Genomic DNA, 26,419 nt, shown 5'->3' with positions numbered 1-26,419 from the left:
TAACTATATTAAATTAATTAGTCTCTTTGTCAATGGTGTTTAAGTGCCAGCTAACATTGACAAAATTTTTTTGTTGAAAGTCTTATTATTTTTTGAGATAATTGTTAAAGCTTTTTAAGAGTTTTTCTCTATGTTTTGGTATCTTTATTTATATATATTAGTTAAAATTATTGTGTAAAATTAAAAAATATTAATAATTTTTAATTTTTTATTTATAAAAATTGAATAGAAGAAACATATTAATAAAAAAATATTACTAATTGTTGTTATTAATTTTATCTATTTGTTATCAAGTTATTTTAAAATATTAAAATTAAAATTTTTAATATTTATCTACATAATTAGTTGACATAAATATTTTCATTTGTTATATATATTTTAAATAAAATATTGTATTAATTTTTTATTATCTATTATAAAATAAAATATACACTTCTTCTAATAATAATGAGTTTTTGTGAATTATAATGATTAATTTAAATTGAATCACCTAAAATTTAACATAATTTTAATAATATAATATCTTAACAACTTTTATCAATAACAATAAAAATATTAAAAAATATATCCTCTATCTAATTTCTATAATAAAAAAATCACTAATATTTTTTAATTCTTACACAATAAATTTAGCCAATATATATAAAAAATATAATAAATAAAAAAATCTTAAAAAAGTGCCTGATAATCATCCTAAAAAAATAACGAAATTCTTAATAAAAAAAATCAATCCTAATTGATAATAAATAAATCAGCAGTTTAATGTGTTATATATGTATATTCTATTAATTCAATAAAAAAAATATTGACGAAAAAGACTATCCAATCTCACGAAAATAAAAATTAAAGGTTGAAAAGAATTTTTTTTATGTTAAAAGTCTTGTTGTTTTCTAAAATAATTTATGAGGAGACCGTATAAGATTTTTTCCCCTAAAATTTGTTATAGTGTTATTTTTAATTATTTTATAATAAAATTTATTATTTATCAGAGACGAAAATAAAAAATTATAATTCCTCCTTCTGTCGACTAGACGATAGTGTTTTTAGCCATTAATATTTTGATGTTATATTATAGAATTTTTTTTTTAAATTTTAAAATTATTAAATAAATAGATCAGATCAGGTAAGCTTGATCTGTTATATAGTTAATTAGACTCAAAGTCTTAATAAGCCTGATCTGTTATATAATTAGTTTGAGCCTATTCTATAGTCTATTATAAATTTTTTATAAAATACTAAATCTGATTTGTTATTCAATCTGGTCTGATCTAAAATTTATTAAAAAATTTGATTATTTTTTTAAAATATTATTTAAAAAAATTATTTTTAATAAAAATATTTATATGTAATATATTATATTTAATATTTATAAAAAATTTTAATTTTTTAAAATATTTAAATATACAAAAAATATTTATAATAAAATATAAAAAGACCGCTGGGAAGAGATTCCCCTAACAGACTCCCCACCTTTTCTCACCCCTAGTTCTAAAGTTAAATATTAGAAAGACCAAATATAATTTAGATTATTGTGGTTTTGTTTTTGTTTTTTTTTTTTTGTCATGACCGCGGGCCACATAACTGACCCGGCCAGACAACCAGAAGTCCAGAACAAGAGAACCCCCAAGACCCGACCTCTTGGTGCCCGACCCTGCCCCTCTGCTTCCCGACCCTGAGAACAAAGTTCATCTTCTTCGAAACACTCTCTGTTGGAGGTAGCCATTGTCGCCGGAAACTTCAACACGGGTTGAACAACTAGATGCATGGATCTGAAGCCTGGAGAATTCCTTCGTCGTTGTTGTTGTCAGCCTGAATCTGCCGGGATTCAACTTGGGTTCTCCGTTATCGCAATTCGTCTTAAACCCCAGATGATGACGCCCCTGGTGATGGAACCGCGTTGAAGCTCCTGCAGGGACTTTCGCGTTCTCAGCGCCGGATGTCCTCTGCCTCGCAATCGATTGCACATCTATGGGTTTGACAGCACTCCCTCTTCTTTCCACACTCCGTGGTTCGAATTTATGCTAGCTGATGTCTGAGGTTGGTCGATGGACCTCGGTAGATCTCAGCTGCACTCCCCCTTCAGCTAGTTGCTTGTCCTGAATCTCCATTTCCGTCCTCTCAGGTAACCATTCTTCTCGATGTTGTCCTTGTTGGTTGGTAGGACCTGAGACTCCTTTGATTTGATTTTGCATTCGATGATTGTGCTGAAGAATTGCGAATCTAGCTTCTGTTCTGATTGTGTTCCTGAATTAATTAGGAGGGTCAAATATCCACTGCCTCCTTAGTTCATTCCCTGCTGCCATCGCTGCCAGTTGGTGAGCTACTTCATTGCCTTCCCTTGGAGTCCAGGTAGCTCCCACATCCGCGTCCAGCAGTTGGAAAATGTCTCTGATGATTGCATCCGCTTCTGCTATGGGCACTCTAGCCTTGATGGCTTGAACCAACGGTAAGCAATCAGTTTCAATTATGCAATTCACAATATGTAAATTCTTAATTAGAATGATTGCCTCTCTGCATGCTTGAGCCTCTGCTGCTATGCTGATGTTGTGGTGAACCTTGATGTTGTTCCAGTGATGATCTTTCCCTGCCAGTTTCTGACGACGACTGCTGAAGCTGCGATGCCGGTTTCCCTATGGAATGCCGCGTCAGTATTTACCTTCAACCTGTTCTGTGGCGGGGGCCTCCAGGTAATTCTCCTCCTCTCTTCATCCCTATCTGCTCTTGGTATGTTATCTGTGCTGCGCCCTTTTGTTGTATTGTGGTATTCTGATGCTAGCTGCTCTGCATTGATAATTACCTGTTCTGGATTAATTTTTGTTTGCTGGAAAATGTACTGATTCCTTGCCTTCCATATGCACCAACAAACACATCCCAAGTTACTCAAAATTCTGTCCTGTTCCTTCCCTGTCCCGCTCTTTATCTTCCGAACTGTATCCATCATCCATTTTTCGAAAGATGAGACATTATTGGTTGTAGGCGCTATTTGAATGCTTGAGCCGAACCAAACCGCTCTAGTCCACAGACACAATAGTAATGCATGTTCGACTGTTTCGTTTTCAATCTGGCAGATGCTGCATGATGGTTTAATTGCGCATTTTCGCTTGCACAAATTGATGTTCACTGGCAAGATTCCATACACTGCCTTCCACAAAAACATTTTGACCTTTTGTGAGATTGGTAATCTCCAAATAGTTTCCCAAACCTCCCTAAAATTCTGACTTGTTGAGGCTTTGTTGCGTTTTATCTCCTCCTTTGTATCTTTCTCCTCTTTCGCAGATTGGTATCCAGATTTCACTGAATATTGTCCATCCAACCTGTTTGGCCATACAAAATGATCCTTCTTGTTAATCAGACTGATGGGTGTTCTTTTAATCAATTCAGCTATGTTCTTTGGAAATAACTCCTGAATTCTATTTGCGTCCCATCCCTCGACTTCCTTTATCAACTCGCTTACTCTTCTGGTTTGCCCATCACCATGTCTCCCCAGTTTGTCTATTCCTACCACCCAATTGTCATTCCAAATGTCTATCTCCGTTCCACTCCCTACGCTCCATCTACCTCTCCTTCTCAGAAAGTCTCTTCCCTCCAACAAGCTCTTCCATATCCATGACGCATTCCTTCCTTCTCCAGCCTTCCAAAGGCTGCAATTTGGATAATAAATGGCCTTTAGCGTCCTAGCCCAGATAGCGTCCTCCTCCTTTAGTAATCTCCATGCTTGTTTTGCCAAGTGCGCAATGTTTTGACATTCTACATCCCTAAATTCCAGGCCACCATTTAATTTACACTTTGTCAAATCTGTCCAGCTTTTCCAATGAATGCTCCTTGTGGTTTTGTTTAAGCTTTCACTCCTATTATTTCAGTCACGTGGCTGTAGATGGGAAGGGATTCCATCACTTCATGAAGTTTTGGGCCTCAGTTTGTGGATCTAAAGAGAATGATATTGTTCTGCCATATCATGATAGAAACATGATTGAAGACCCAAATGGGCTTAAGCCTATATTCTTAGAAACAGTATGGAATTCTCCAAGAGAAAGGTTCATGAGCCTTGGCCACAAGCCCACAACGTTCTTAGCGACAATAACCATGTTCGTCTCACGTTTGTTTTGACGCGTGACCATGTTGATAATGTGTTTGAAGAAATGTGTCTACTAAGTGTCGAAGACATGGTCTAGAGATATCACATTTGTCAACCTTTGTTGTCACATGTTCTTTGTTTTGGGTTTGTAAGATAAAATTAGAAGATATAAAAGTTAATGAAGTTACCAATACAAGTTGGCATAGATGGATGAGGATATGTGTCTCTTAATTATCTCTTTCAGGTTGAATATTCAATGGAGAATGGGAATGGAACTTATTTGCTTGGGAAGGTTGCTTACTTTGCCTCTGCAGTAACCGAGAAATTAGTATTTTTAGTGAAGTTGCTACAATATGGCACCGTATGTTGCGGATTGCATCTTCACCAAAGTTGCATGTGTATGAGACAGATTTTGGGTGGGGAAAACCCAAATTGAGTGAAGTAGTTCACCTACATTCTCAGTTGGTGTCCCTCACTGATTGTAGGGACAAAGAAGGTGGAATAATTGAAGTTGGTGTAGCACTTGGGAGGACTCAAATCCATAAATTCAACACCATTTTAGAAGAGGAGCTTGCAAATATTGTAGTTTGTGACTAATCAAATGGCACAATCTTCGTGGTCATGTTTTATTGTTATAAGTGGAACAATGTTATTCGAATTCTAATATTTCGAGACATGTTTCGGAGAATTGTATAACTTCAATTATAAATTCACAATGTAAGAAAATTCATGTCCTTCATGCTTGGCACTTTTGCTAGAACCATACCGAAGCACTGGCAATTTTCACTATGATGATGCTAGAGCGCCGCATAATAGTATATATTAGAGTGGTGGACTTAAGAAATTAAACTGTTAAGTAAAATTATTGCCTTATTGGCCAATTGTCCAATAAAACATAAAAGATGAATTCTAATATGATTATATTATGGTGGCTATAGTAACTATACAAATGTTGTTAAAATTAAAGTTATATTTTTTTTTATATATTTTGGTAACACTTTTTTTTAAGTAATACTTTTTAAAATATTATAGTCATAATAGTCAACATAACATAATCATATTAGAATTACCCGACATAAAATTGTTGTACAGCTTTTCTCTTTTCCAAATCTCATATATTTTTCACCCTTCTTAAGAGTTTTATTTGAATACATTAACAACAACAATAACAACAATAATGTGACATTTAACAGGCAGCAAAGAAGGAAACAGAAACAGGATTAGTAAAAGCAGGACATGAAATTCAGCTGATACTTGCTCTTAGTCACTACTTTCTTCCGAGAAAGAGCCTTCCTCCATTGAAGCATCAAAGGTCAGATTACCATTACTTATACAACCTGAAAATATATGGGACAAACAAGTAGTGGATAACAAAGTATAGTGAGCAGCATTGGTGTTTGTAATATCAGCTTGTTCCTGCAATGAGAGAGCATTCTCAAGCAATATCTCAACTTCGCCCATTGTAGGTCGCTCATCTGCTTCGTGCTGCAAGCATCTCTGTATGACACTAGTGAATACCTGCCAACATTCTGGTGCAATCTTCCCATTCAGATTTGGATCTATTGTCTCCTCAAGAGTGTCGGCATCATGTTTGAAGCACGAAACATCGTGGCCCATCACGAATTGCAGAACGATACCAAAGGAGAAAACATCACTTTTATCAGTGACATAACCATGCCGGATGTGTTCAGGAGCAATGTATCCAACTGTGCCTGCAACGCAATCTACTTCAATTTTCTTTTCCTTTGATGCAGAGAGCGCTCCGTACAATGATAACTCAAAACCCGAGATTTTGGGAACCATATTCCCATCCAATAGAATGTTATGAGGTTTTATGTCACGATGAATGATACAACAACGCTTGGCTCCAACGTGAAGGTAGTGAAGAGCACGTGCTACTCCGATGCAGATCTCTAGTCTCTTCTTCCATGATAGTGGTTCTTTGTTCTTATTATTCAAGTAATCATGGAGTGATCCATTCACCATGTACTCATATACAACAATACGTTTCTGTTTTCGGTAGCAGAAGCCTATAAGGGAGATTATATTTGTGTGACGAAGCTCACATAGCATCTCAATTTCCTTCTTGAACTCATAATATTCATGGGACATCCAAATAGGCATCACCTTCAATGCGATCGTATGATCACTTGCATCACCATTATTATGTTTGAGACAACCTTTGTACAACTTACCAAAGCCTCCTTCTCCAATTTGAAGATTCTCGTCAAAGTCGTTGGTTGCCTTTCTAAGAGCTTCAAATGAAAAATGATGGCATTGCTCTTCTATTACTATTGGATATTTTCCCCCCTTCTTTGAATCAGCAAAGCGTAAACATTTGAGGAACATTATTCCAATCTGAAACATTGTCAGTCATGAAAAGATAGATGAGACTTAACATTATTTCTATTCAATCATTTACATATATATAGAGAGAAAAGTTTGCCAAGTACCTTGATGGAGAAGTGAAGTAGCTGAAGCCTGGGTGAAAACGAAGTTAGAGACAAAAGCTTGCTTGACTAGTTTGATTCTGCTTCTTCACTTGTTATGTTTTCGTTATATAATTGCATCTCCGTTTTTTGCTTAACGCGTTCCCTGTTGAAAATCAAAGTCAAACAAGCGTAGAAGATGGGAATGGAAATGGAGTCAATAGCCCTTCCGAATTTACCTGGAAATGCATGCTTTCTTATATTTACATTTTAGAGTCAAGAGTTTCATTCAATGGGTCCTTGTATTAATTAACCACTGGACTAACTCAAATGTTAATGACTATATAGTAATTTATTTCAAAAATAACATAAACAGCTTAACGCCTTAACCTAACACAAGGGTCAATGCAAAAGTAAAGAGGAGAAAATTAGTGGGACTAAATGATATTTTTTGTTGTCCATATGTCAGCTGCATAAAGATTTCTGAAAATTAACTAATTTGTAATCTTTTAAGATTTCTGAAAATTAACCCTTTATTTTCAACTATGCATGTTGTCTTGTGTCCATTTGCGTATACTTTACTTTCTACTAGTTTATTTTGTTACTCTATTTAAATGGAAGAGACAAAAATGACTGTGGTGTGAGGCCGTAGTGTTTTAAAATATGGTGGAAACTCAGGTGTCAATTTTACGTGAAGTTGATATCTAAGAATTGTTAGATGATTTGACTGATTTGACTAAATTTTTATTTAACGGCTCTCAAATATCAACTTCACGTAAAGTCAACTTCACATGAATTTTCACCTTAAAATATCTTATTAATATTGTAATTTCAACCCAATCTCCTCATAAATAAAGGATTGATTATCCTCTTTAACTTGTTCAATTATTATTGAAAGAATTAATTTCTATTATTATAATTAATACTAATCATCACTACTCTAATCTTAATTAAGTTAATTAAACTCAATTTCTAATCCATGATCAAATTCATTTTGCAAATTATAATTTCTAATTAATTTTTTGTAAATAATATATAATTTATTCTATGTGACATGTTAATTTTTTATTAATTAATTTTTATATAGTTATTAATTACACTGTTAATTTAGATTGCTTAAATTTGATCAAAATTAATATTTAACTATAGTTTGTTACTTTACATTTGAATTCTTGTGTAATTTTTAAAAAATATTATCCCAATTTAAAATTTTCAAAATTTTTTTTTAATTTCAGTTTTAGACAAAAAATAAAATAATAGAAAAGGAGCTATATTATATATATTTTTTAACAGTAATGCATAGAAGTGTTTAGATTTAAATCGATCCAAAAAAAATTATAAAATTGTATCGATTCAAACCGAAAATCGAACTAAATTGAACCAAACTAAATCTCATATTGTGTATATAATGATAATATATAATATTAAATAATAATAACAATAATAATAAGACCCTTAGGTAGCGTTTGGTGGAGAGACAGAGACAGAAAGACTGAGACTGAGAGACAGAGACTAAGAGACAGGGATTGAAACAAATCTCAGTATTCTGTTTGGTGCAAAATGGGAGACAGGAATTGAAATATGAATGAAACTCTAATTTAATTTGCACAAAGGGTAAAATTGGAATTAATTAATTGAAATGAAAGTATTTTAGGTATAAAATGTTATTAAAGTTTCAGTCTTCATCTCTAAAAATTTCAGTCTCCTGTGTCCCTACTTTTTGGAGGTACTGGAATACTGAAATTTTGGAGATAGAGACAGAAATTTTAGTACCAGTCTCTAAACTAACAAACACAATACTGAGTCTCAGTCTCTCAGTTTCTGTCTCAGTACCTGAAAACAAACGCTACCTTAGTACTTAGGAGCGTCGCACACACACCCCAATCCCTACAAACACAAACCCTAACCTAAAAAAGAAACTCCTCTCTCGTATTCTTATTTCACTCGCTCTCACTCACTCTCACCATCACACGCCTTTCGCTGTCTCCTCTTTTCAATGATATCGTTCACCGTCTCCTCTTTTCAGTGACAATACTGCCGCCTCCTCTTTTCGATATGTTTATACTTGTTTTTGTTTAGTTTTGTATTGTTTTAGAGAAACTTGTTATTGTTTTTGTTAAACTTTGTGTTATTCTTGTTATTTTTGACAATTTGGTCTTATTGATTAAAATTTGTTAAACTTTGTGTTAAATTAAGTATTCTATTCTTGTTGGATGAATTCTATTTTTTTTTATCTACATATATTAATTAACTTTACTATTTGATAATATGTTTAAGCTACTGATATTTATTTATTTTATTATATTTTATTGTAAAATTTGAGCTAATTCCTCAACTAATAGATGAAGAAGGCTCTGGTGATGAATCTGAGTAGTAAGTAGTGGTCAATGCTTCACTTCTCAACTTATAGTTTTTATGTTATATTTTTATTAAGACTTAGTATATTATTTAATTTTGTATTGTTGAGACTTGTTTTTATGTTGAAGAATTATTATTTTACCAAAATTTGTTGAATTTATTGGATGAATTATTCGACAAGTTGTTTTATAATGTTTATAGAATTTATGTTTTATTATTATGTTGGATTGTTGGACATGTTATTTTATAATATTTATGGAATTATTAGTACTTTAATAGTGTGCATTTATACTATGCCATACAGCATTAATTTTGTAAATTAAGTTATTATTTTTTATTTAAAAAATTACAAATTCAAATTGATCCAAAATCGCTTATAATCGGATCGGATCGAATCAGATTTTCAAAAAAAAAAAAATTATCTAATTCAAATTCCATTGCATATAAAATAAGTATTTACATCAAATGCATATAAAATAAGTATTTACATCGAATGACTTTTTTTTTTAAAATTAAACCAAATTGCACTGCAAATATTCCGCACAAATAATGAACGGTTTTTGCATCAATTCTCTGTTATAATAAAAATTGTATTTATATGTTTACTATGTGTCACGGTCTTGGACACATTCCAACGTTACCGTGCCGGCATTCGGACTTACTCAACCTCTTGAGTTAAGACCAAGTCAGCCTAACCCTCAATACTTAGCAAGAAAGCTAAGAACACAAGAGAACACAAGAAAAAAGAAGCTTGGTAGAAAGAACACTTTAGTACTCAAGTGTAGTTACAAATGATTCACACACCCTCACACTAACTCTTACCTCCTATTTATAGCCATCCACCTCCTCAATGGATGGTTAGGATTAAGTCTAATCAATGATCTAGATTAATCATCTAGAACCTTCTTTATAAATATCTATCCTACCACTACTTTCTAAATACTTCTAGATTGTTCTATACAACTATTCATACTTTTATATCAATCCACACTTTTCTAAAATATTCTATGATCTTCTAGAGTCTTCTAGAACCTTCTAGGGTATTCCAGGAATTTTTAGGACATTTTAGAACGTTCCAGAACCATCTAGAATATTCTCAAATACTCCAAAAAACTATACAAACACTGTTAAATCTAACATTCTAAAAATTTACCGTGACATATAGCTCCATTTCATCGCTGTGTTTTTTTTTCAAAAATAATATAAAAAATGAATTGGGCTAATATTTTTTAAAAAATTGCATAACAAAATTTTAAAAATAAGTTAATTACGGACTCTGTCATAATTGAAATACTAATTTTGGTTAACTTTTAACAATCCAAATTAAAAGTGAAGTTAATAATCAAATCAAAGAATCAACTAATCATAAGTTAACCTATTATAAAAGATAAATTACATATTAATTTAGAGAAAATTAGTTAAAAATCATTTATAAAAAAAAGTATCTTCACATATTTCTTATAAAAAAATTCGCCTAATAAGTTATAGTTTTTGTCTCATTTAATGTTTTATCATTGTACCAAAGCAAAATATTTATTTTAAGTTTTAAAAATATAATAATTTGATTTTCAGTGTTTTAAAATGATAGTTCCAATTCTCGAAACTAAATTACAATAATTTTTCAAGTAGTGGGATAAATAAAGCAAAAATGATGCAAATGACCTAGAATCATTTGGGCTTATATCAAAATAAAATTTAATTAAGGAAGAAAGCTAATTTTCTCTCAAATGTTTAACAAAACTACATTGAAACCGGATATATATTTCATCTATTTGATGTCCTGATTTAACCCATCAATTTGTTTAATTGTATATATGATCATTTTCAATAGAGTATTTTTTAGAATATTAATTTTGATATTTTTTAAGAAATAAATTGATTTAAAATTAAAATCTGTATTAAAATTTATTAATAAAATAAAATTGGTATCACTTTAGAGATAAGATACTACTTAATAGAAAACTAATAAAATTTTATCATTTATATAATTATATTGATAAAATAATTAAAAATAATATAAAATTATAATTAAACTAAAACTAAGTATTAGATTGACAATTTTTTTAATTTTAAATTATTATTTATAACATGTAATTTTATAAATATTTATGTATCATTTTATAGAACTCAAAATAAAATTAAATTAAATCTACCATTAGCATTGAAAATGCTCTAAAACTTCTCTCTCTGTAATAGAGACAACAACTCTCTCTATAATAAGTAATAATAACCATTCCCATCTTGGTTTGCTTTTCTACATAAATATATCCATTTCTCGAGGAATCAAAGTATTAAACTAACACAAACTCTCTGTATCCGAGTTTCATTTCATCATTCCATGGAGAAGAAGGTGAAGCATGATGACAGAGTGAAGGTGATAGAGCAGTGTCAAGTAGGTCCTCCACCAGGTTCTGTTCCTCCAACCTCTGTTCCCCTTTCTTTCTTTGATGTTCCTTTTTTATGCTTGCCTGTAACATGCAAACGCATTTTCTTCTATGAAATCCCTTACTCCACAACACACTTCTTACAAGAAGTGATTCCAAATCTGAAACAATCACTTTCACACTCTCTCAAACACTTCTTCCCTTTCTCTTCCAACATAGTTTTCCCTCCAAAGCCACAAACCCCTCACATTCTCTACTCAGAAGGTGACACTCTCACTTTCATAGTTGCTGAGTCCACGACAGCAAATCTTGACAGCCTCGTATCTGACACACCGAGAGATGTCACGTGCTTGCACGCCTTTGTTCCTATGTTGCCTTCTCCACGTGCCTTAGAGGATGGCACCTTGTTGATACCTCCTATGGCTATTCAAGTCACTATCATTCTTCCCCAACTCTGGCTTCAATATATGCATCAATTTCTGGTATGAATTTTCAAGTGCAGTTTGGATTAAACTACTTGTAAAAATTATGTCTCTCTTAAAAACATAACTGATAACATATTAGATAAAAACGTATGAACTCTTATATGTTCAATACTATCTATTTGAATTGCATTAGATTATTTGAGACTAGATCTGAAATCAGATTCAATGTATGCAACTATTTTTAAAAAGAAATTCAATCTAATTCGTTTTTGTTTCAGTCACGTGGTGGTGGACGGGAAGGGATTCCATCACTTCATGAAGTTTTGGGCATCAGTTTGTGGGTCTAAAGAGAACATTGTTACTTTGCCAATCCATGATAGAGATATGATTGAAGATCCAAATGGTCTTAAGCATATATTCTTAGAAACAGTGTGGAATTCTACAAGAGAAAGGTTCATGAGTCTTGGCCACAATGTTCCTAGTGACAATGTTCGCCGCACGTTTGTGCTGAGGCGTGACCATGTTGATCATTTGAAGAAATATGTGTCTACTAAGTGCCAAAGCCATGGTCTAGGAACATTACATTTGTCAACATTTGTTGTGACATGTTCTTTGATTTGGGTTTGTAAGGTAAAATCCCAAGATATTGTAAGTAATGATGATGACGAATTATACATATGTCCTTGGTTAGATTGCCGTAACATTGGTGAATTGGAAATTCCCTCAACGTACTTTGGAAATTGTTTGGTTAATGGCATTGTTGCAATCAAGAGGAGCAAGCTAGTGGGGCAAAATGGTATTTTTGAAGCAGCGGTTGCTATTGGGAGCAAAGTTAGAGAATTGCAATCTGAACCTTATAAATGTGCTGGAACATTTATGTCAAGTTTTAGTAAATGGTCGCATCGTATGTTGGGAATTGCAGGTTCTCCAAAGTTGGATGTGTACGAGACTGATTTTGGATGGGGAAAACCCAGATTGAGTGAAGTAGTTCAACTAGATCCTCAGTTGATGTCCCTCTCTGACTGTAGGGACAAAGAAGATGGAATAATTGAAGTTGGTCTAGCACTACTTGGGAGGACTCAAATCCATAAATTCAACACCATTTTAGAAGAGCTTCTTGCAAACATTGTAGTTTGTGACTAATCAAGTGGCACAATCTTATTATTATTGGTGTTTTTAATCCCTTTTGGTGGTCATGATTTATTGTTATAAGTGGAACAATGTTATGCGAATTCTAGTATTTCAAGACATGTTTGGGACTTCGTATTTATTTATTTTGCATTGCGCTCTCTGGAGCTTTATGATTTCTAAAGTTTCTATTGCAAAATTTAATAATGTTGTAGTACTTTTAATTGAAATTATTATATAAATGCAATTATAAATTCACAATGAGTAGATAAGCGATTGAAAATTAAGACCTGGGCAAACTTATTCTAAAATCAGCAATATTAGAGAGACAATATTTAAAATTATTTTATATAATATAAAATCTTGTTATATATTTAAGTTTTTTATAATTAAGACTAATTAAATTGGTTTAAATTCAATAAAACTCAATTTCATTAGTAAAAATGTATTTACACGCTCCAATTTTTTAGCTATTAACGTGAATATGTGTTCCTCTTCTTTTTTTTTGTTCGTATTTTTTTTGTTTGTTTTGGTTCATTCTTCTTCTTTATGTGTTTTCTCATCATTGTCGTTCTTTTATTATTATTATTGCTGTTGCGTTTGTTTTTTTTCTCTTTTTTTTAGTGATTTTACAGCATTATGTATTTTTTTGTTTAATTTTTTTTATTCTTGTTAAGAGGGTAAAATAAGAAAAATTATAAGAAGGTAAAATAAGAAAAAAAAGATGAATAAAAAAAGAAGATAAGAAGAAAAAGAAGATGATGATGAAGAAACAAAGGAGGAATAATTTTGAGTTATGCATAATTTATCAAAAAATAGTACCGAAATTTTTTAGTCGTGACACAGAAATTTCTTAATTTTGACATCAAAATTTTTTAATCACAATACAAGTTCTTGTTAGGAGTTAGGAGGGTGAAACAAGAATTATGAGAATGGAAAACAAGAAGAAGAAAAAAAAGAAAGATGATGAAAAAGAAAAAAAGGAAGAGGAGGAGGAAGAGGAGTTTTGAATTATGCATAATCTATCAGAAAAATAATATCGAATTTTTTAACCGTGACACAAAAATTTTTTTATTTTGACACCAAAATTTTGCTAAAAAACATAGAAATCTCCTCTTTATTGCTGTTTTTTTTCTTCTTATTATTCTTATTTCTTTCTTTTTTTTCTTTATTTTTTGTTGTTCTTACTTCTTCTTTTAAAAATATTGTTTCTCATGTTAGACTTAAATAAATATGTCTGTATTATAATCTTATTTAATTGAATTAATGTAGATTTACACTCATTGAATTAGATTCTTGCTAGGAACAAAAATAGCACCGAAATTTGTTTAAATTGATATCGGAATTTGAATATAATGATACAAAATATAGAAAGTAAATTACATAATAAAAAATTACGTTGACTCTATAAAATAAAATAAGATAGCATCAAAATTACTTAAAATTGATACTAAAAATTCAGTAATACGACACAAAAATTATTAAATTTCTATAAAAAATATTACATATTTAATGAATTGAATACTTATCTCATATATAAAACAATATATAAAAATATAAAAAATAACATCGAAATATCTTCGGTCTAACACCAAAATTTTTAACTAAATGATGTGATACTAGTAAGAACTTATTTCATGAAAACTTGAGTTGTAGATTCACAAATTTTAATAGAAAAGAAAATAAGTGAAAAAATCTGCAGATAACACAACGAAATTAAGCAGATACAAAAATTCCAACGTATAAGAAGAAGACGACGACGCATCTTATATATAAATTAACACATGAATTTCTAAAGAATAATACCGCAATGTCTTCATTATAATGTGATAAAGCTAAGAATTTATTTCACAAAAACTTGAGTTATAGATTTACAAATTTTGTTAAAAAAGAAAATAAGTAGATAACGCAACAAAATTAACTAGAATAAATACAAAAATTTGAAAGAGAATAAATAGTGTTATTTACGTAAGAAGGAGATAATGATGATGATGATGACGACGACGGTGATGATGGGGAGGGAGGAAAAGGAAGAAAGAGAAGAATTTCAGATGAAAAAAGAAGGAGGAGGAGAAGCTGATGGCAGTGGTGGTGGTGGCGATGACGACACAATAACGGAAAAAAAGAGAAAAATGGAGGAGAAGAATTCGCATAGCAATAGGGGTGTAAGAAGAAGACGACGATGACGTAGAGTACGGGCGTAAAACACATTATAATAATAATTTGGTTAGATTTAGTTAAATATTTTGTTTAATTGTAAAGTTTTATTGTATAGTATAAACATAACATTTATAATTTCATATATATATATATAACATCCGTAATTACATATTTATTACACCTAAAATTGCACAATTATTTTACAGTACAAAAAGGAAAGAATTAAAAACATAAATAGATTTAAGAATAATATTACACATCCAAATCTTTTTGTTAACTAAGATTAACCAAATTAGTCTAACCTAACAAAAATCAGTTATAACTTGCAATATTCTAAGTGTTATTATTTAATTTAGTTAGACATAATTCATTAAAAAATTTGAATATATAGTATTATTTTAAATTTAAAGTCTTTTAAAAGCAAAATACAGAAATAAAATAATAAATAAAAAGATCCATCCAATTTAGGTGAAGCTTATCAAAAATTCATGTCATTCTGCTTAGCACTTATGCTAAAACCATATTGACGCAGAGGCAAAATCTGATAGATAATACACCGTTCTCGTTAAGAGTTTTATTTGAAGACATCAACAACAACAACATCAATAAAAGAAGGAAACAGAAACAGGATTAGCAAAAGAAACACATGAAATTCAGCTAATACTGCTCTTAGTCACTACTTACTTCCCGAGAAAGAGCCTTCCTTCATTGAGGCACCAAAGGTCAGATCACCATTACTTATACAACCTGAAAATATGATAAAAACTCAGGTACAGTCAACTTCACATGAAGTTGATAGTTGAGAGCCATTAAATAATTTGACTGATTTGACTAAATTCTTATCTAACGGCTCTCAGCGTAAATGTGACTCTACCTGAGTTTCTACCTGAAAATACATCGGACAAACAAGTAGTGGATAATAAGGTATAGCGAGCAGCATTCCTTATAATATCAGCTTGTTGCTGCAATGAGAGAGCATTCTCAAGCAATATTTAAACTTCGCCCATTGTAGGTCGCTCATCTGGTTCGTGCTGCAAGCATCTCTGTATGACACTAGTGAATACCTGCCAACATTCTGGTGCAATCTTTCCTTTCAGAATTGGATCCATTGTCTCCTCAAGAGTTTGCCCTTCATTATGGCCAACCACGGCTAGTAGAACCATGCCAAAGGAGAAAACATCACATTTATCAGTAACAATACCATTCCAGACATACTCCGGAGCCATGCATTTACATGTACCTACAATCATATCTACTTTGATTTCCTTTGGCTTCAATGTAGAGAGCGCTGCCTGCACTGATATCCCAAAATTTGCACAAGATAAGAGAAAATTAGTGGGACAAAATGGTATTTTTGTAGTAGCTGTCGCTATTGGAAACGAAATTAGATGCTTGCAATCTGAAGGCTATGTAGGACCTGAAACACTATATTCATGTCAAATTTTACTTGATTAGATTGCAATGAAATTAGCATTGATTCTGCAGCCGGGATAACCAGATAACAATACCTATAACAATGAGCCCACCATTTTTGTAATGATAAATTGATAATTGTGTAATTGTGTTGTATGTATTTGAGAAGGGAATGGATTTTTTTGGTGACTAGAAGGGAATGGATTCATTCCTATTCTCTCCATTTTTTTAATTATTTTGTAAAATATAATTTCTAATCAATAATTATATATTTTTAAAGTAAGACAAAAAAATTTTAAATAATAAAAAATTATCATTGACAAAACAGTTAAAAAAATTGAGAGAAGTTATTTTTATTTAAAAAAATTATTATTATTAAAAATTTTCTAATGACTTAACGAAAGAGATTGAACTAAATAAATAAATTTAATAGTTATAAAAATACTTTTTTTTAATCCTAATTTCTCTCCACATTTACTTTCGTTTAGGTTAAAAAGTAAAAACACCTTCCACGACTAAATTCCACTAGTAGCACTGTCTTTCATGTATATTTTTTTCTCCCATTATATTTAATTTTAGAGTTTTATTTTCTATTTTTTTATGGTTAATTATGAGCTTTTTTTAATGGACAAAGTAAATAACTAAATGTTTAATTATTCTTAAATTAAAATAAGAGAAAATTCCACTCTCTTCCATGCGAGATGCTAAAATGACACTCTCATTCCTTCTATTTTATAAATGTACATTCTCCTTCCTTCTAACTTTTAAAAAACCTCCTCTTTAATCCATTTTAAATTTTTTGTGTTAATTAATGTTAATTTTATCCATTTTTTAAAAAAAATAAATTATTTTTTGAAAAAATACCCATTAACAAAAATTTTATCTTTTATCATTAAATTTTGCTTACCAAAATACCCTTTAATAAATTATTCTTTTATTGATTAAATTGTATTTTTACTAAAATATTTTCAAAAAACTAATAATTAAATTATTTTTTTTTCTTCAATAATTTTTTAATTATTAAATTGTGATTTTACTAAAATTTTTGTTAATAATTATTTTTATATTTACTATTAATTTTTTATATCAATATATATTATTTTAACATTAAATAAAAAAATCTTACCATTGTTAATATGTATAATAATTAATATATATTGATATTAAAAAATAATCTTACTACAATTTTTTATATAATGTTAAAATAATATATATAGATATCAAAAATTAATAGTAAAATATAAAAAATTGTTAACGAAAATTTTGGTAAAATTATAATTTAATAATTAAAAATTATTGAAGTGTATTTTAGAAAAAAAGAATATAATTATTAAATTTTAGTAAAAATACAATTTAATCAATAAAAGAATAATTTATTAAAGGGTATTTTGGTAAGAAAAATTTAATGATAAAAGATAAAATTTTTGTTAATGGGTACTTTTTCAAAAAATAATTTATTTTTCTTAAAAAATGGACAAAGTTAACATTAGTTAACACAAAAAAATTTAAAATGGATTAAAGAGAAAAATATACATTTATAAAATAGAAGGGAGAAGAATTTTATTTTAATATCTCGTAGGGGAGGGGAGTAAAATTTTTTCTTAAAATAATAATATTTAAATACAATAAAAATTACAAATTTAATTATAATAAATTTTTTATTTTATTACTTTACCAATTTTTTCATTATATATTCTCTCAAAATTTTTTCGCTTAGCATCAAACCAAAAGTACTTTCAAGACTCAATTTTATTTAGTAGCATATTTTTCAAGTACATTTTGTTCTGATTACATTAATTTTAGAGCATTATTTTTTTATTGTTTATAGTCAATTATGAGTTTTACTTTAATTCTAATTTTTTTCCTTTTCCTATTCCCATCACAATTGTAATAATTTTTTTAGTTATATGTAATTGTAATAAGAATGTTTTATCTTTGTATAATTATGAATATAGTTTAGAAGCTTTTTAAGAATAAAAAACCATAAAAGCTTTATTTTTTAATATGACTTTTATGTTACTTAATTAAAAAAATATTTTTTATCCAAATAAAAATAAAAATACTTTTAATATTTAAAAAAAAATATGATCTAAATGTTAAATAACTTTTTAAATATTTTTTAAAAAATAAAAAAATAATTTTTTTCCAATATCCAATTCAGAACCTTTCCTTGGTCCTCTGTTTTTAACCCAATTTCCTTGCTCTTCCCTTTTACGAATTGCGAAAAGCTCAGCATTTCATTTAAATTACCAAGCATGGATAAGAAGAAGAAGCAGAAGCACATAACACAGAACAAACCAAAACAGCAATCGACCATGGAAAAGAAGAAGAAGAAGCAACAGCAGAATGAGAATCACAAGAGCAAGAGCATTCACGATATTCTCCCTCTTGAGCTGATTCACAGAATCTTACTTAGGGTTCCGCTCAAACAACTCGGTCGCCTCAAGTGCGTTTCGAAGATTTGGAACACTCTCATTTCCGATCTCGACTTTGCGAAATCGCATGTTCACCTCTCTGCCGCACCCACCCATGTATGCCTCTTCATAGATGACTACTCCGAGGCTTGCTCCGTTGACATTGACGCAGTATTTGACCGCCACAAGAGTGCTACTGCATTAAAAGAGGTATCTCTCCCTTTCAAGATGAAAACACATTATGATTTTGAAGTTATGTGCTCCTGCAGAGGGCTTGTTCTCTTACATCGAGCCCCGCATTTTTTTGTCGTATGGAATCCAGTGACTGGATCCAGCAAAAGAGTATCCTACTCTCACATTGTTTCTTGTTATAATCGCAAGTGGTTTATGTTTCCCCGTAGTGCGATTTTGTATGGATTTGGTTACGATGCTTCACAGGATGACTACTTAGTTGTTGTAGCTTCTCAGGATAAGAATGGCCAAGAGCACTTTGATTGCCTGTCTTTGAAAACCAATTCATGGATTAATCTTGATTTTGCACTCTCCAAACCCTTGGGTTGGAGCAACTGGGAATCTAGTGGCAGTGGGTTCTTCTTGAATGGCGCTATTCATTGGTCGTCTTGCACTCTTAGAGTTAGAGATTATAGTATTCTTATATTTGATTTGAAGGAAAGGAGTTTCTCAACCATATCTATGCCTGAACAAGTGATGGGTTATCTCAATCCCACTCATCTCGGCCTACTAGGAGGGTGCTTGGCCTTGTATTCTTGTGAATGCGATAAAACTAACATATGGGTGATGAAAGAATACAAAGTGCATTCATCTTGGACTTTCTATCAGATTTCTCGTGGACAGTATGCACCTCTATGCTTATCCAATGGTAGTGACATTGTTGCACTAGATTCTAGTCTGATATTTATAGATAGCTACTTAAGGTTTGCCAAATCTAATGTCAGAGGAGAGCTCCTCCAACTCAAATGTTTTGATTGTCGTCATGTGAGACATTTTAAAGGTTGGTCTAGTCGGTGGTGTAAGGACTGCAAAAACTACATTGTATACACAGAGAGTCTCGTGCCAGTCCCTAATGAGATTAAGGATAAGGATAAGGATAAGAAGAAGAAAAATGGTATGTAACTATTCTCCTAAGGATTGCACTATGTTATTCCTCATAGTTTTCATTGCTTTGTGATTAATTAAAAATACCTAGCAAGATGCATTATGCATCAAGTTGCAATCAGATGCGGGGTTTGGCTGTTTGAATTTATCAATGCTTATGGAATAATTGATCACTGTCTTGCTTCCTGAAGCTTACTCTTGTGATGAGGGGTTTTAAGTTATTTCCTTTTTCATGTCTAATGCGGTGCTTATCTTTTCTATAGGCCATCCGAATAAGAAGAACGATGTCAAACAAGGAAAGAGAACTAGGAGCGAATGACTCAACAACAGAGACACTTAATTATGTTGTAAATAAAGTGTAGGATTGGCAAGTTCAGCTGGAAGAAGCTTCGAGAGAATTTTGTTTTATTTTGCTTTTGCATTAAAGTTTGATTTCCCTTCCAACTATGAATGCCAAAAAGTGGAACATTTGAAAGTGCAGATAGAGTTTCCTCTAGTTAAATCAAATCTCTTATATTATCTGTTTTATCTTTATTCAATATTGCCTTGGTTGAGTTATAATGTCTGCAACAGAATATCACACATCAATATTAGATTTAACATGTAAACTAATTGTTAGTTTGTCAATTCGGTTGGGACTTTTGTAGCAAGTATTTCAGTATTTTGTTTGTTGGAACTACAGTTGGGATGTTTGTGTTTGCCCCTTGAATTCTTCAATGTTCATAGAGCATGTGCTCGTAGGTCTTTCTTTCATGGGACGTGGTAGGTTAATTGAACCTAATTAAACTTTACATGTTGATATAATCACTATAGTGGTGTAAATTTTACATTTTTATATATGGCTTTCAACTTTATTTTATTCAGGTGCTTCCGAGTATATTTACTATCCGATGGTCTCTCGGGTTTTATTTAACAGTGCGGTACTTTTAATATAAATCACTGTATAATTGCAATTATAAGTTCACAAACGAAAGTGGATTAGTCATTGAATTAAGTCCTGATTAAACCTATTCTAAACACAACTTTAATTTGCTTTGATTTCTGGGATATTGATTGCAGGATCAAAATGCAGGTTAACATTTTAAAGCGAAAGTTAACGTGTACTAGCAATAAGTTCCTCTTATTCTTTCTTTTCTTAATCTATTTGAGATGTTACATATTGCTCGATAGATCACCACTAATCATGTGTAACATGATATGCCTCATTTAGTGCAAACCTATGTGAGAACTATACATATTGTGTTTTTAGAACCTGAATAACGAAAAGAAAACAGAGCATCCATAAAAACTATTGATTAGATGAGTAGAAAAGATCCAGCACTATCTGGGTAGTGATTCATGATCATTATATCGCTCTTAACAATAACAAGGGATAGTGGATGATAAGGTATAGCGAGCAGCATTCCTTATAATATCAGCTTGTTGCTGCAATGAGAGAGCATTCTCAAGCAATATTTAAACTTCGCCCATTGTAGGTCGCTCATCTGGTTCGTGCTGCAAGCATCTCTGTATGACACTAGTGAATACCTGCCAACATTCTGGTGCAATCTTTCCTTTCAGAATTGGATCCATTGTCTCCTCAAGAGTTTGCCCTTCATTATGGCCAACCACGGCTAGTAGAACCATGCCAAAGGAGAAAACATCACATTTATCAGTAACAATACCATTCCAGACATACTCCGGAGCCATGCATTTACATGTACCTACAATCATATCTACTTTGATTTCCTTTGGCTTCAATGTAGAGAGCGCTGCCTGCACTGATATCCCAAAATTTGCACAAGATAAGAGAAAATTAGTGGGACAAAATGGTATTTTTGTAGTAGCTGTCGCTATTGGAAACGAAATTAGATGCTTGCAATCTGAAGGCTATGTAGGACCTGAAACACTATATTCATGTCAAATTTTACTTGATTAGATTGCAATGAAATTAGCATTGATTCTGCAGCCGGGATAACCAGATAACAATACCTATAACAATGAGCCCACCATTTTTGTAATGATAAATTGATAATTGTGTAATTGTGTTGTATGTATTTGAGAAGGGAATGGATTTTTTTGGTGACTAGAAGGGAATGGATTCATTCCTATTCTCTCCATTTTTTTAATTATTTTGTAAAATATAATTTCTAATCAATAATTATATATTTTTAAAGTAAGACAAAAAAATTTTAAATAATAAAAAATTATCATTGACAAAACAGTTAAAAAAATTGAGAGAAGTTATTTTTATTTAAAAAAATTATTATTATTAAAAATTTTCTAATGACTTAACGAAAGAGATTGAACTAAATAAATAAATTTAATAGTTATAAAATACTTTTTTTTAATCCTAATTTCTCTCCACATTTACTTTCGTTTAGGTTAAAAAGTAAAAACACCTTCCACGACTAAATTCCACTAGTAGCACTGTCTTTCATGTATATTTTTTTCTCCCATTATATTTAATTTTAGAGTTTTATTTTCTATTTTTTTATGGTTAATTATGAGCTTTTTTTAATGGACAAAGTAAATAACTAAATGTTTAATTATTCTTAAATTAAAATAAGAGAAAATTCCACTCTCTTCCATGCGAGATGCTAAAATGACACTCTCATTCCTTCTATTTTATAAATGTACATTCTCCTTCCTTCTAACTTTTAAAAAACCTCCTCTTTAATCCATTTTAAATTTTTTGTGTTAATTAATGTTAATTTTATCCATTTTTTAAAAAAAATAAATTATTTTTTGAAAAAATACCCATTAACAAAAATTTTATCTTTTATCATTAAATTTTGCTTACCAAAATACCCTTTAATAAATTATTCTTTTATTGATTAAATTGTATTTTTACTAAAATATTTTCAAAAAACTAATAATTAAATTATTTTTTTTTCTTCAATAATTTTTTAATTATTAAATTGTGATTTTACTAAAATTTTTGTTAATAATTATTTTTATATTTACTATTAATTTTTTATATCAATATATATTATTTTAACATTAAATAAAAAAATCTTACCATTGTTAATATGTATAATAATTAATATATATTGATATTAAAAAATAATCTTACTACAATTTTTTATATAATGTTAAAATAATATATATAGATATCAAAAATTAATAGTAAAATATAAAAAATTGTTAACGAAAATTTTGGTAAAATTATAATTTAATAATTAAAAATTATTGAAGTGTATTTTAGAAAAAAAGAATATAATTATTAAATTTTAGTAAAAATACAATTTAATCAATAAAAGAATAATTTATTAAAGGGTATTTTGGTAAGAAAAATTTAATGATAAAAGATAAAATTTTTGTTAATGGGTACTTTTTCAAAAAATAATTTATTTTTCTTAAAAAATGGACAAAGTTAACATTAGTTAACACAAAAAAATTTAAAATGGATTAAAGAGAGAAAAATATACATTTATAAAATAGAAGGGAGAAGAATTTTATTTTAATATCTCGTAGGGGAGGGGAGTAAAATTTTTTCTTAAAATAATAATATTTAAATACAATAAAAATTACAAATTTAATTATAATAAATTTTTTATTTTATTACTTTACCAATTTTTTCATTATATATTCTCTCAAAATTTTTTCGCTTAGCATCAAACCAAAAGTACTTTCAAGACTCAATTTTATTTAGTAGCATATTTTTCAAGTACATTTTGTTCTGATTACATTAATTTTAGAGCATTATTTTTTTATTGTTTATAGTCAATTATGAGTTTTACTTTAATTCTAATTTTTTTCCTTTTCCTATTCCCATCACAATTGTAATAATTTTTTTAGTTATATGTAATTGTAATAAGAATGTTTTATCTTTGTATAATTATGAATATAGTTTAGAAGCTTTTTAAGAATAAAAAACCATAAAAGCTTTATTTTTTAATATGACTTTTATGTTACTTAATTAAAAAAATATTTTTTATCCAAATAAAAATAAAAATACTTTTAATATTTAAAAAAAAAATATGATCTAAATGTTAAATAACTTTTTAAATATTTTTTAAAAATTAAAAAAATAATTTTTTTCCAATATCCAATTCAGAACCTTTCCTTGGTCCTCTGTTTTTAACCCAATTTCCTTGCTCTTCCCTTTTACGAATTGCGAAAAGCTCAGCATTTCATTTAAATTACCAAGCATGGATAAGAAGAAGAAGCAGAAGCACATAACACAGAACAAACCAAAACAGCAATCGACCATGGAAAAGAAGAAGAAGAAGCAACAGCAGAATGAGAATCACAAGAGCAAGAGCATTCACGATATTCTCCCTCTTGAGCTGATTCACAGAATCTTACTTAGGGTTCCGCTCAAACAACTCGGTCGCCTCAAGTGCGTTTCGAAGATTTGGAACACTCTCATTTCCGATCTCGACTTTGCGAAATCGCATGTTCACCTCTCTGCCGCACCCACCCATGTATGCCTCTTCATAGATGACTACTCCGAGGCTTGCTCCGTTGACATTGACGCAGTATTTGACCGCCACAAGAGTGCTACTGCATTAAAAGAGGTATCTCTCCCTTTCAAGATGAAAACACATTATGATTTTGAAGTTATGTGCTCCTGCAGAGGGCTTGTTCTCTTACATCGAGCCCCGCATTTTTTTGTCGTATGGAATCCAGTGACTGGATCCAGCAAAAGAGTATCCTACTCTCACATTGTTTCTTGTTATAATCGCAAGTGGTTTATGTTTCCCCGTAGTGCGATTTTGTATGGATTTGGTTACGATGCTTCACAGGATGACTACTTAGTTGTTGTAGCTTCTCAGGATAAGAATGGCCAAGAGCACTTTGATTGCCTGTCTTTGAAAACCAATTCATGGATTAATCTTGATTTTGCACTCTCCAAACCCTTGGGTTGGAGCAACTGGGAATCTAGTGGCAGTGGGTTCTTCTTGAATGGCGCTATTCATTGGTCGTCTTGCACTCTTAGAGTTAGAGATTATAGTATTCTTATATTTGATTTGAAGGAAAGGAGTTTCTCAACCATATCTATGCCTGAACAAGTGATGGGTTATCTCAATCCCACTCATCTCGGCCTACTAGGAGGGTGCTTGGCCTTGTATTCTTGTGAATGCGATAAAACTAACATATGGGTGATGAAAGAATACAAAGTGCATTCATCTTGGACTTTCTATCAGATTTCTCGTGGACAGTATGCACCTCTATGCTTATCCAATGGTAGTGACATTGTTGCACTAGATTCTAGTCTGATATTTATAGATAGCTACTTAAGGTTTGCCAAATCTAATGTCAGAGGAGAGCTCCTCCAACTCAAATGTTTTGATTGTCGTCATGTGAGACATTTTAAAGGTTGGTCTAGTCGGTGGTGTAAGGACTGCAAAAACTACATTGTATACACAGAGAGTCTCGTGCCAGTCCCTAATGAGATTAAGGATAAGGATAAGGATAAGAAGAAGAAAAATGGTATGTAACTATTCTCCTAAGGATTGCACTATGTTATTCCTCATAGTTTTCATTGCTTTGTGATTAATTAAAAATACCTAGCAAGATGCATTATGCATCAAGTTGCAATCAGATGCGGGGTTTGGCTGTTTGAATTTATCAATGCTTATGGAATAATTGATCACTGTCTTGCTTCCTGAAGCTTACTCTTGTGATGAGGGGTTTTAAGTTATTTCCTTTTTCATGTCTAATGCGGTGCTTATCTTTTCTATAGGCCATCCGAATAAGAAGAACGATGTCAAACAAGGAAAGAGAACTAGGAGCGAATGACTCAACAACAGAGACACTTAATTATGTTGTAAATAAAGTGTAGGATTGGCAAGTTCAGCTGGAAGAAGCTTCGAGAGAATTTTGTTTTATTTTGCTTTTGCATTAAAGTTTGATTTCCCTTCCAACTATGAATGCCAAAAAGTGGAACATTTGAAAGTGCAGATAGAGTTTCCTCTAGTTAAATCAAATCTCTTATATTATCTGTTTTATCTTTATTCAATATTGCCTTGGTTGAGTTATAATGTCTGCAACAGAATATCACACATCAATATTAGATTTAACATGTAAACTAATTGTTAGTTTGTCAATTCGGTTGGGACTTTTGTAGCAAGTATTTCAGTATTTTGTTTGTTGGAACTACAGTTGGGATGTTTGTGTTTGCCCCTTGAATTCTTCAATGTTCATAGAGCATGTGCTCGTAGGTCTTTCTTTCATGGGACGTGGTAGGTTAATTGAACCTAATTAAACTTTACATGTTGATATAATCACTATAGTGGTGTAAATTTTACATTTTTATATATGGCTTTCAACTTTATTTTATTCAGGTGCTTCCGAGTATATTTACTATCCGATGGTCTCTCGGGTTTTATTTAACAGTGCGGTACTTTTAATATAAATCACTGTATAATTGCAATTATAAGTTCACAAACGAAAGTGGATTAGTCATTGAATTAAGTCCTGATTAAACCTATTCTAAACACAACTTTAATTTGCTTTGATTTCTGGGATATTGATTGCAGGATCAAAATGCAGGTTAACATTTTAAAGCGAAAGTTAACGTGTACTAGCA

The 26,419-nt window shown here is 30.6% G+C and overlaps 3 protein-coding genes, 1 long non-coding RNA gene and 1 pseudogene across 5 annotated transcripts; 4 read left to right on the top strand and 1 right to left on the bottom strand.

The window, feature by feature from the left end:
• The first annotated feature begins 1,572 nt into the window (after nt 1-1,572).
• LOC130976081 (uncharacterized) lies at nt 1,573-4,955 on the top strand. Of its 2 annotated transcripts, none has more exons than XR_009084560.1 (4): nt 1,573-2,122; nt 2,258-2,446; nt 2,572-2,687; nt 3,861-4,955. It is a non-coding gene; the product is annotated as an uncharacterized LOC130976081 (long non-coding RNA). The 2 variants fall into 2 exon arrangements; XR_009084559.1 differs by having other exon boundaries at nt 4,320-4,951.
• Nucleotides 4,956-5,129: 174 nt separating this feature from the next.
• Nucleotides 5,130-6,594, bottom strand: LOC130973412 (putative receptor-like protein kinase At5g39000). The gene is made up of 2 exons (XM_057897908.1): nt 6,529-6,594; nt 5,130-6,433 (listed from the first exon to the last, which is right to left on the bottom strand). Exon 2 carries the CDS (start codon nt 6,422-6,424, stop codon nt 5,336-5,338), a length of 1,089 nt encoding a protein of 362 aa, XP_057753891.1. The 5' UTR covers nt 6,425-6,433; nt 6,529-6,594; the 3' UTR covers nt 5,130-5,335.
• Nucleotides 6,595-11,200: 4,606 nt separating this feature from the next.
• On the top strand, nt 11,201-12,814 carry LOC130975859 (coumaroyl-CoA:anthocyanidin 3-O-glucoside-6''-O-coumaroyltransferase 1-like; annotated as a pseudogene).
• A 5,777-nt stretch (nt 12,815-18,591) lies between these two features.
• Nucleotides 18,592-20,529, top strand: LOC130973224 (F-box/kelch-repeat protein At3g23880-like). The gene is made up of 2 exons (XM_057897660.1): nt 18,592-19,912; nt 20,166-20,529. Exons 1-2 carry the CDS (start codon nt 18,628-18,630, stop codon nt 20,219-20,221), a joined length of 1,341 nt encoding a protein of 446 aa, XP_057753643.1. The 5' UTR covers nt 18,592-18,627; the 3' UTR covers nt 20,222-20,529.
• Nucleotides 20,530-23,999: 3,470 nt separating this feature from the next.
• Nucleotides 24,000-25,937, top strand: LOC130973223 (F-box/kelch-repeat protein At3g23880-like). The gene is made up of 2 exons (XM_057897659.1): nt 24,000-25,320; nt 25,574-25,937. Exons 1-2 carry the CDS (start codon nt 24,036-24,038, stop codon nt 25,627-25,629), a joined length of 1,341 nt encoding a protein of 446 aa, XP_057753642.1. The 5' UTR covers nt 24,000-24,035; the 3' UTR covers nt 25,630-25,937.
• The last annotated feature ends 482 nt before the right edge of the window (nt 25,938-26,419 follow it).

Source organism: Arachis stenosperma, chromosome 4, assembly GCF_014773155.1.
Source record: "Arachis stenosperma cultivar V10309 chromosome 4, arast.V10309.gnm1.PFL2, whole genome shotgun sequence".
Classification (NCBI taxonomy): Eukaryota; Viridiplantae; Streptophyta; class Magnoliopsida; order Fabales; family Fabaceae; genus Arachis; species Arachis stenosperma.
The sequence above is the reverse complement of the archived record's forward strand: the minus strand, read 5'-3'. Positions and strand labels throughout refer to the sequence as shown.

What these genes read in the sequence shown, in the direction of transcription:
- LOC130973412 (XM_057897908.1), bottom strand. Translation starts at nt 6,424, where the DNA reads ATGTTCCTCAAATGTTTACGCTTTGCTGATTCAAAGAAGGGGGGAAAA.
- LOC130973224 (XM_057897660.1), top strand. Translation starts at nt 18,628, where the DNA reads ATGGATAAGAAGAAGAAGCAGAAGCACATAACACAGAACAAACCAAAA. An exon ending in GGATAAGAAGAAGAAAAATG is followed by an intron (nt 19,913 to 20,165) that starts GTATGTAACTAT and finishes TCTTTTCTATAG; the next exon opens with GCCATCCGAATAAGAAGAAC.
- LOC130973223 (XM_057897659.1), top strand. Translation starts at nt 24,036, where the DNA reads ATGGATAAGAAGAAGAAGCAGAAGCACATAACACAGAACAAACCAAAA. An exon ending in GGATAAGAAGAAGAAAAATG is followed by an intron (nt 25,321 to 25,573) that starts GTATGTAACTAT and finishes TCTTTTCTATAG; the next exon opens with GCCATCCGAATAAGAAGAAC.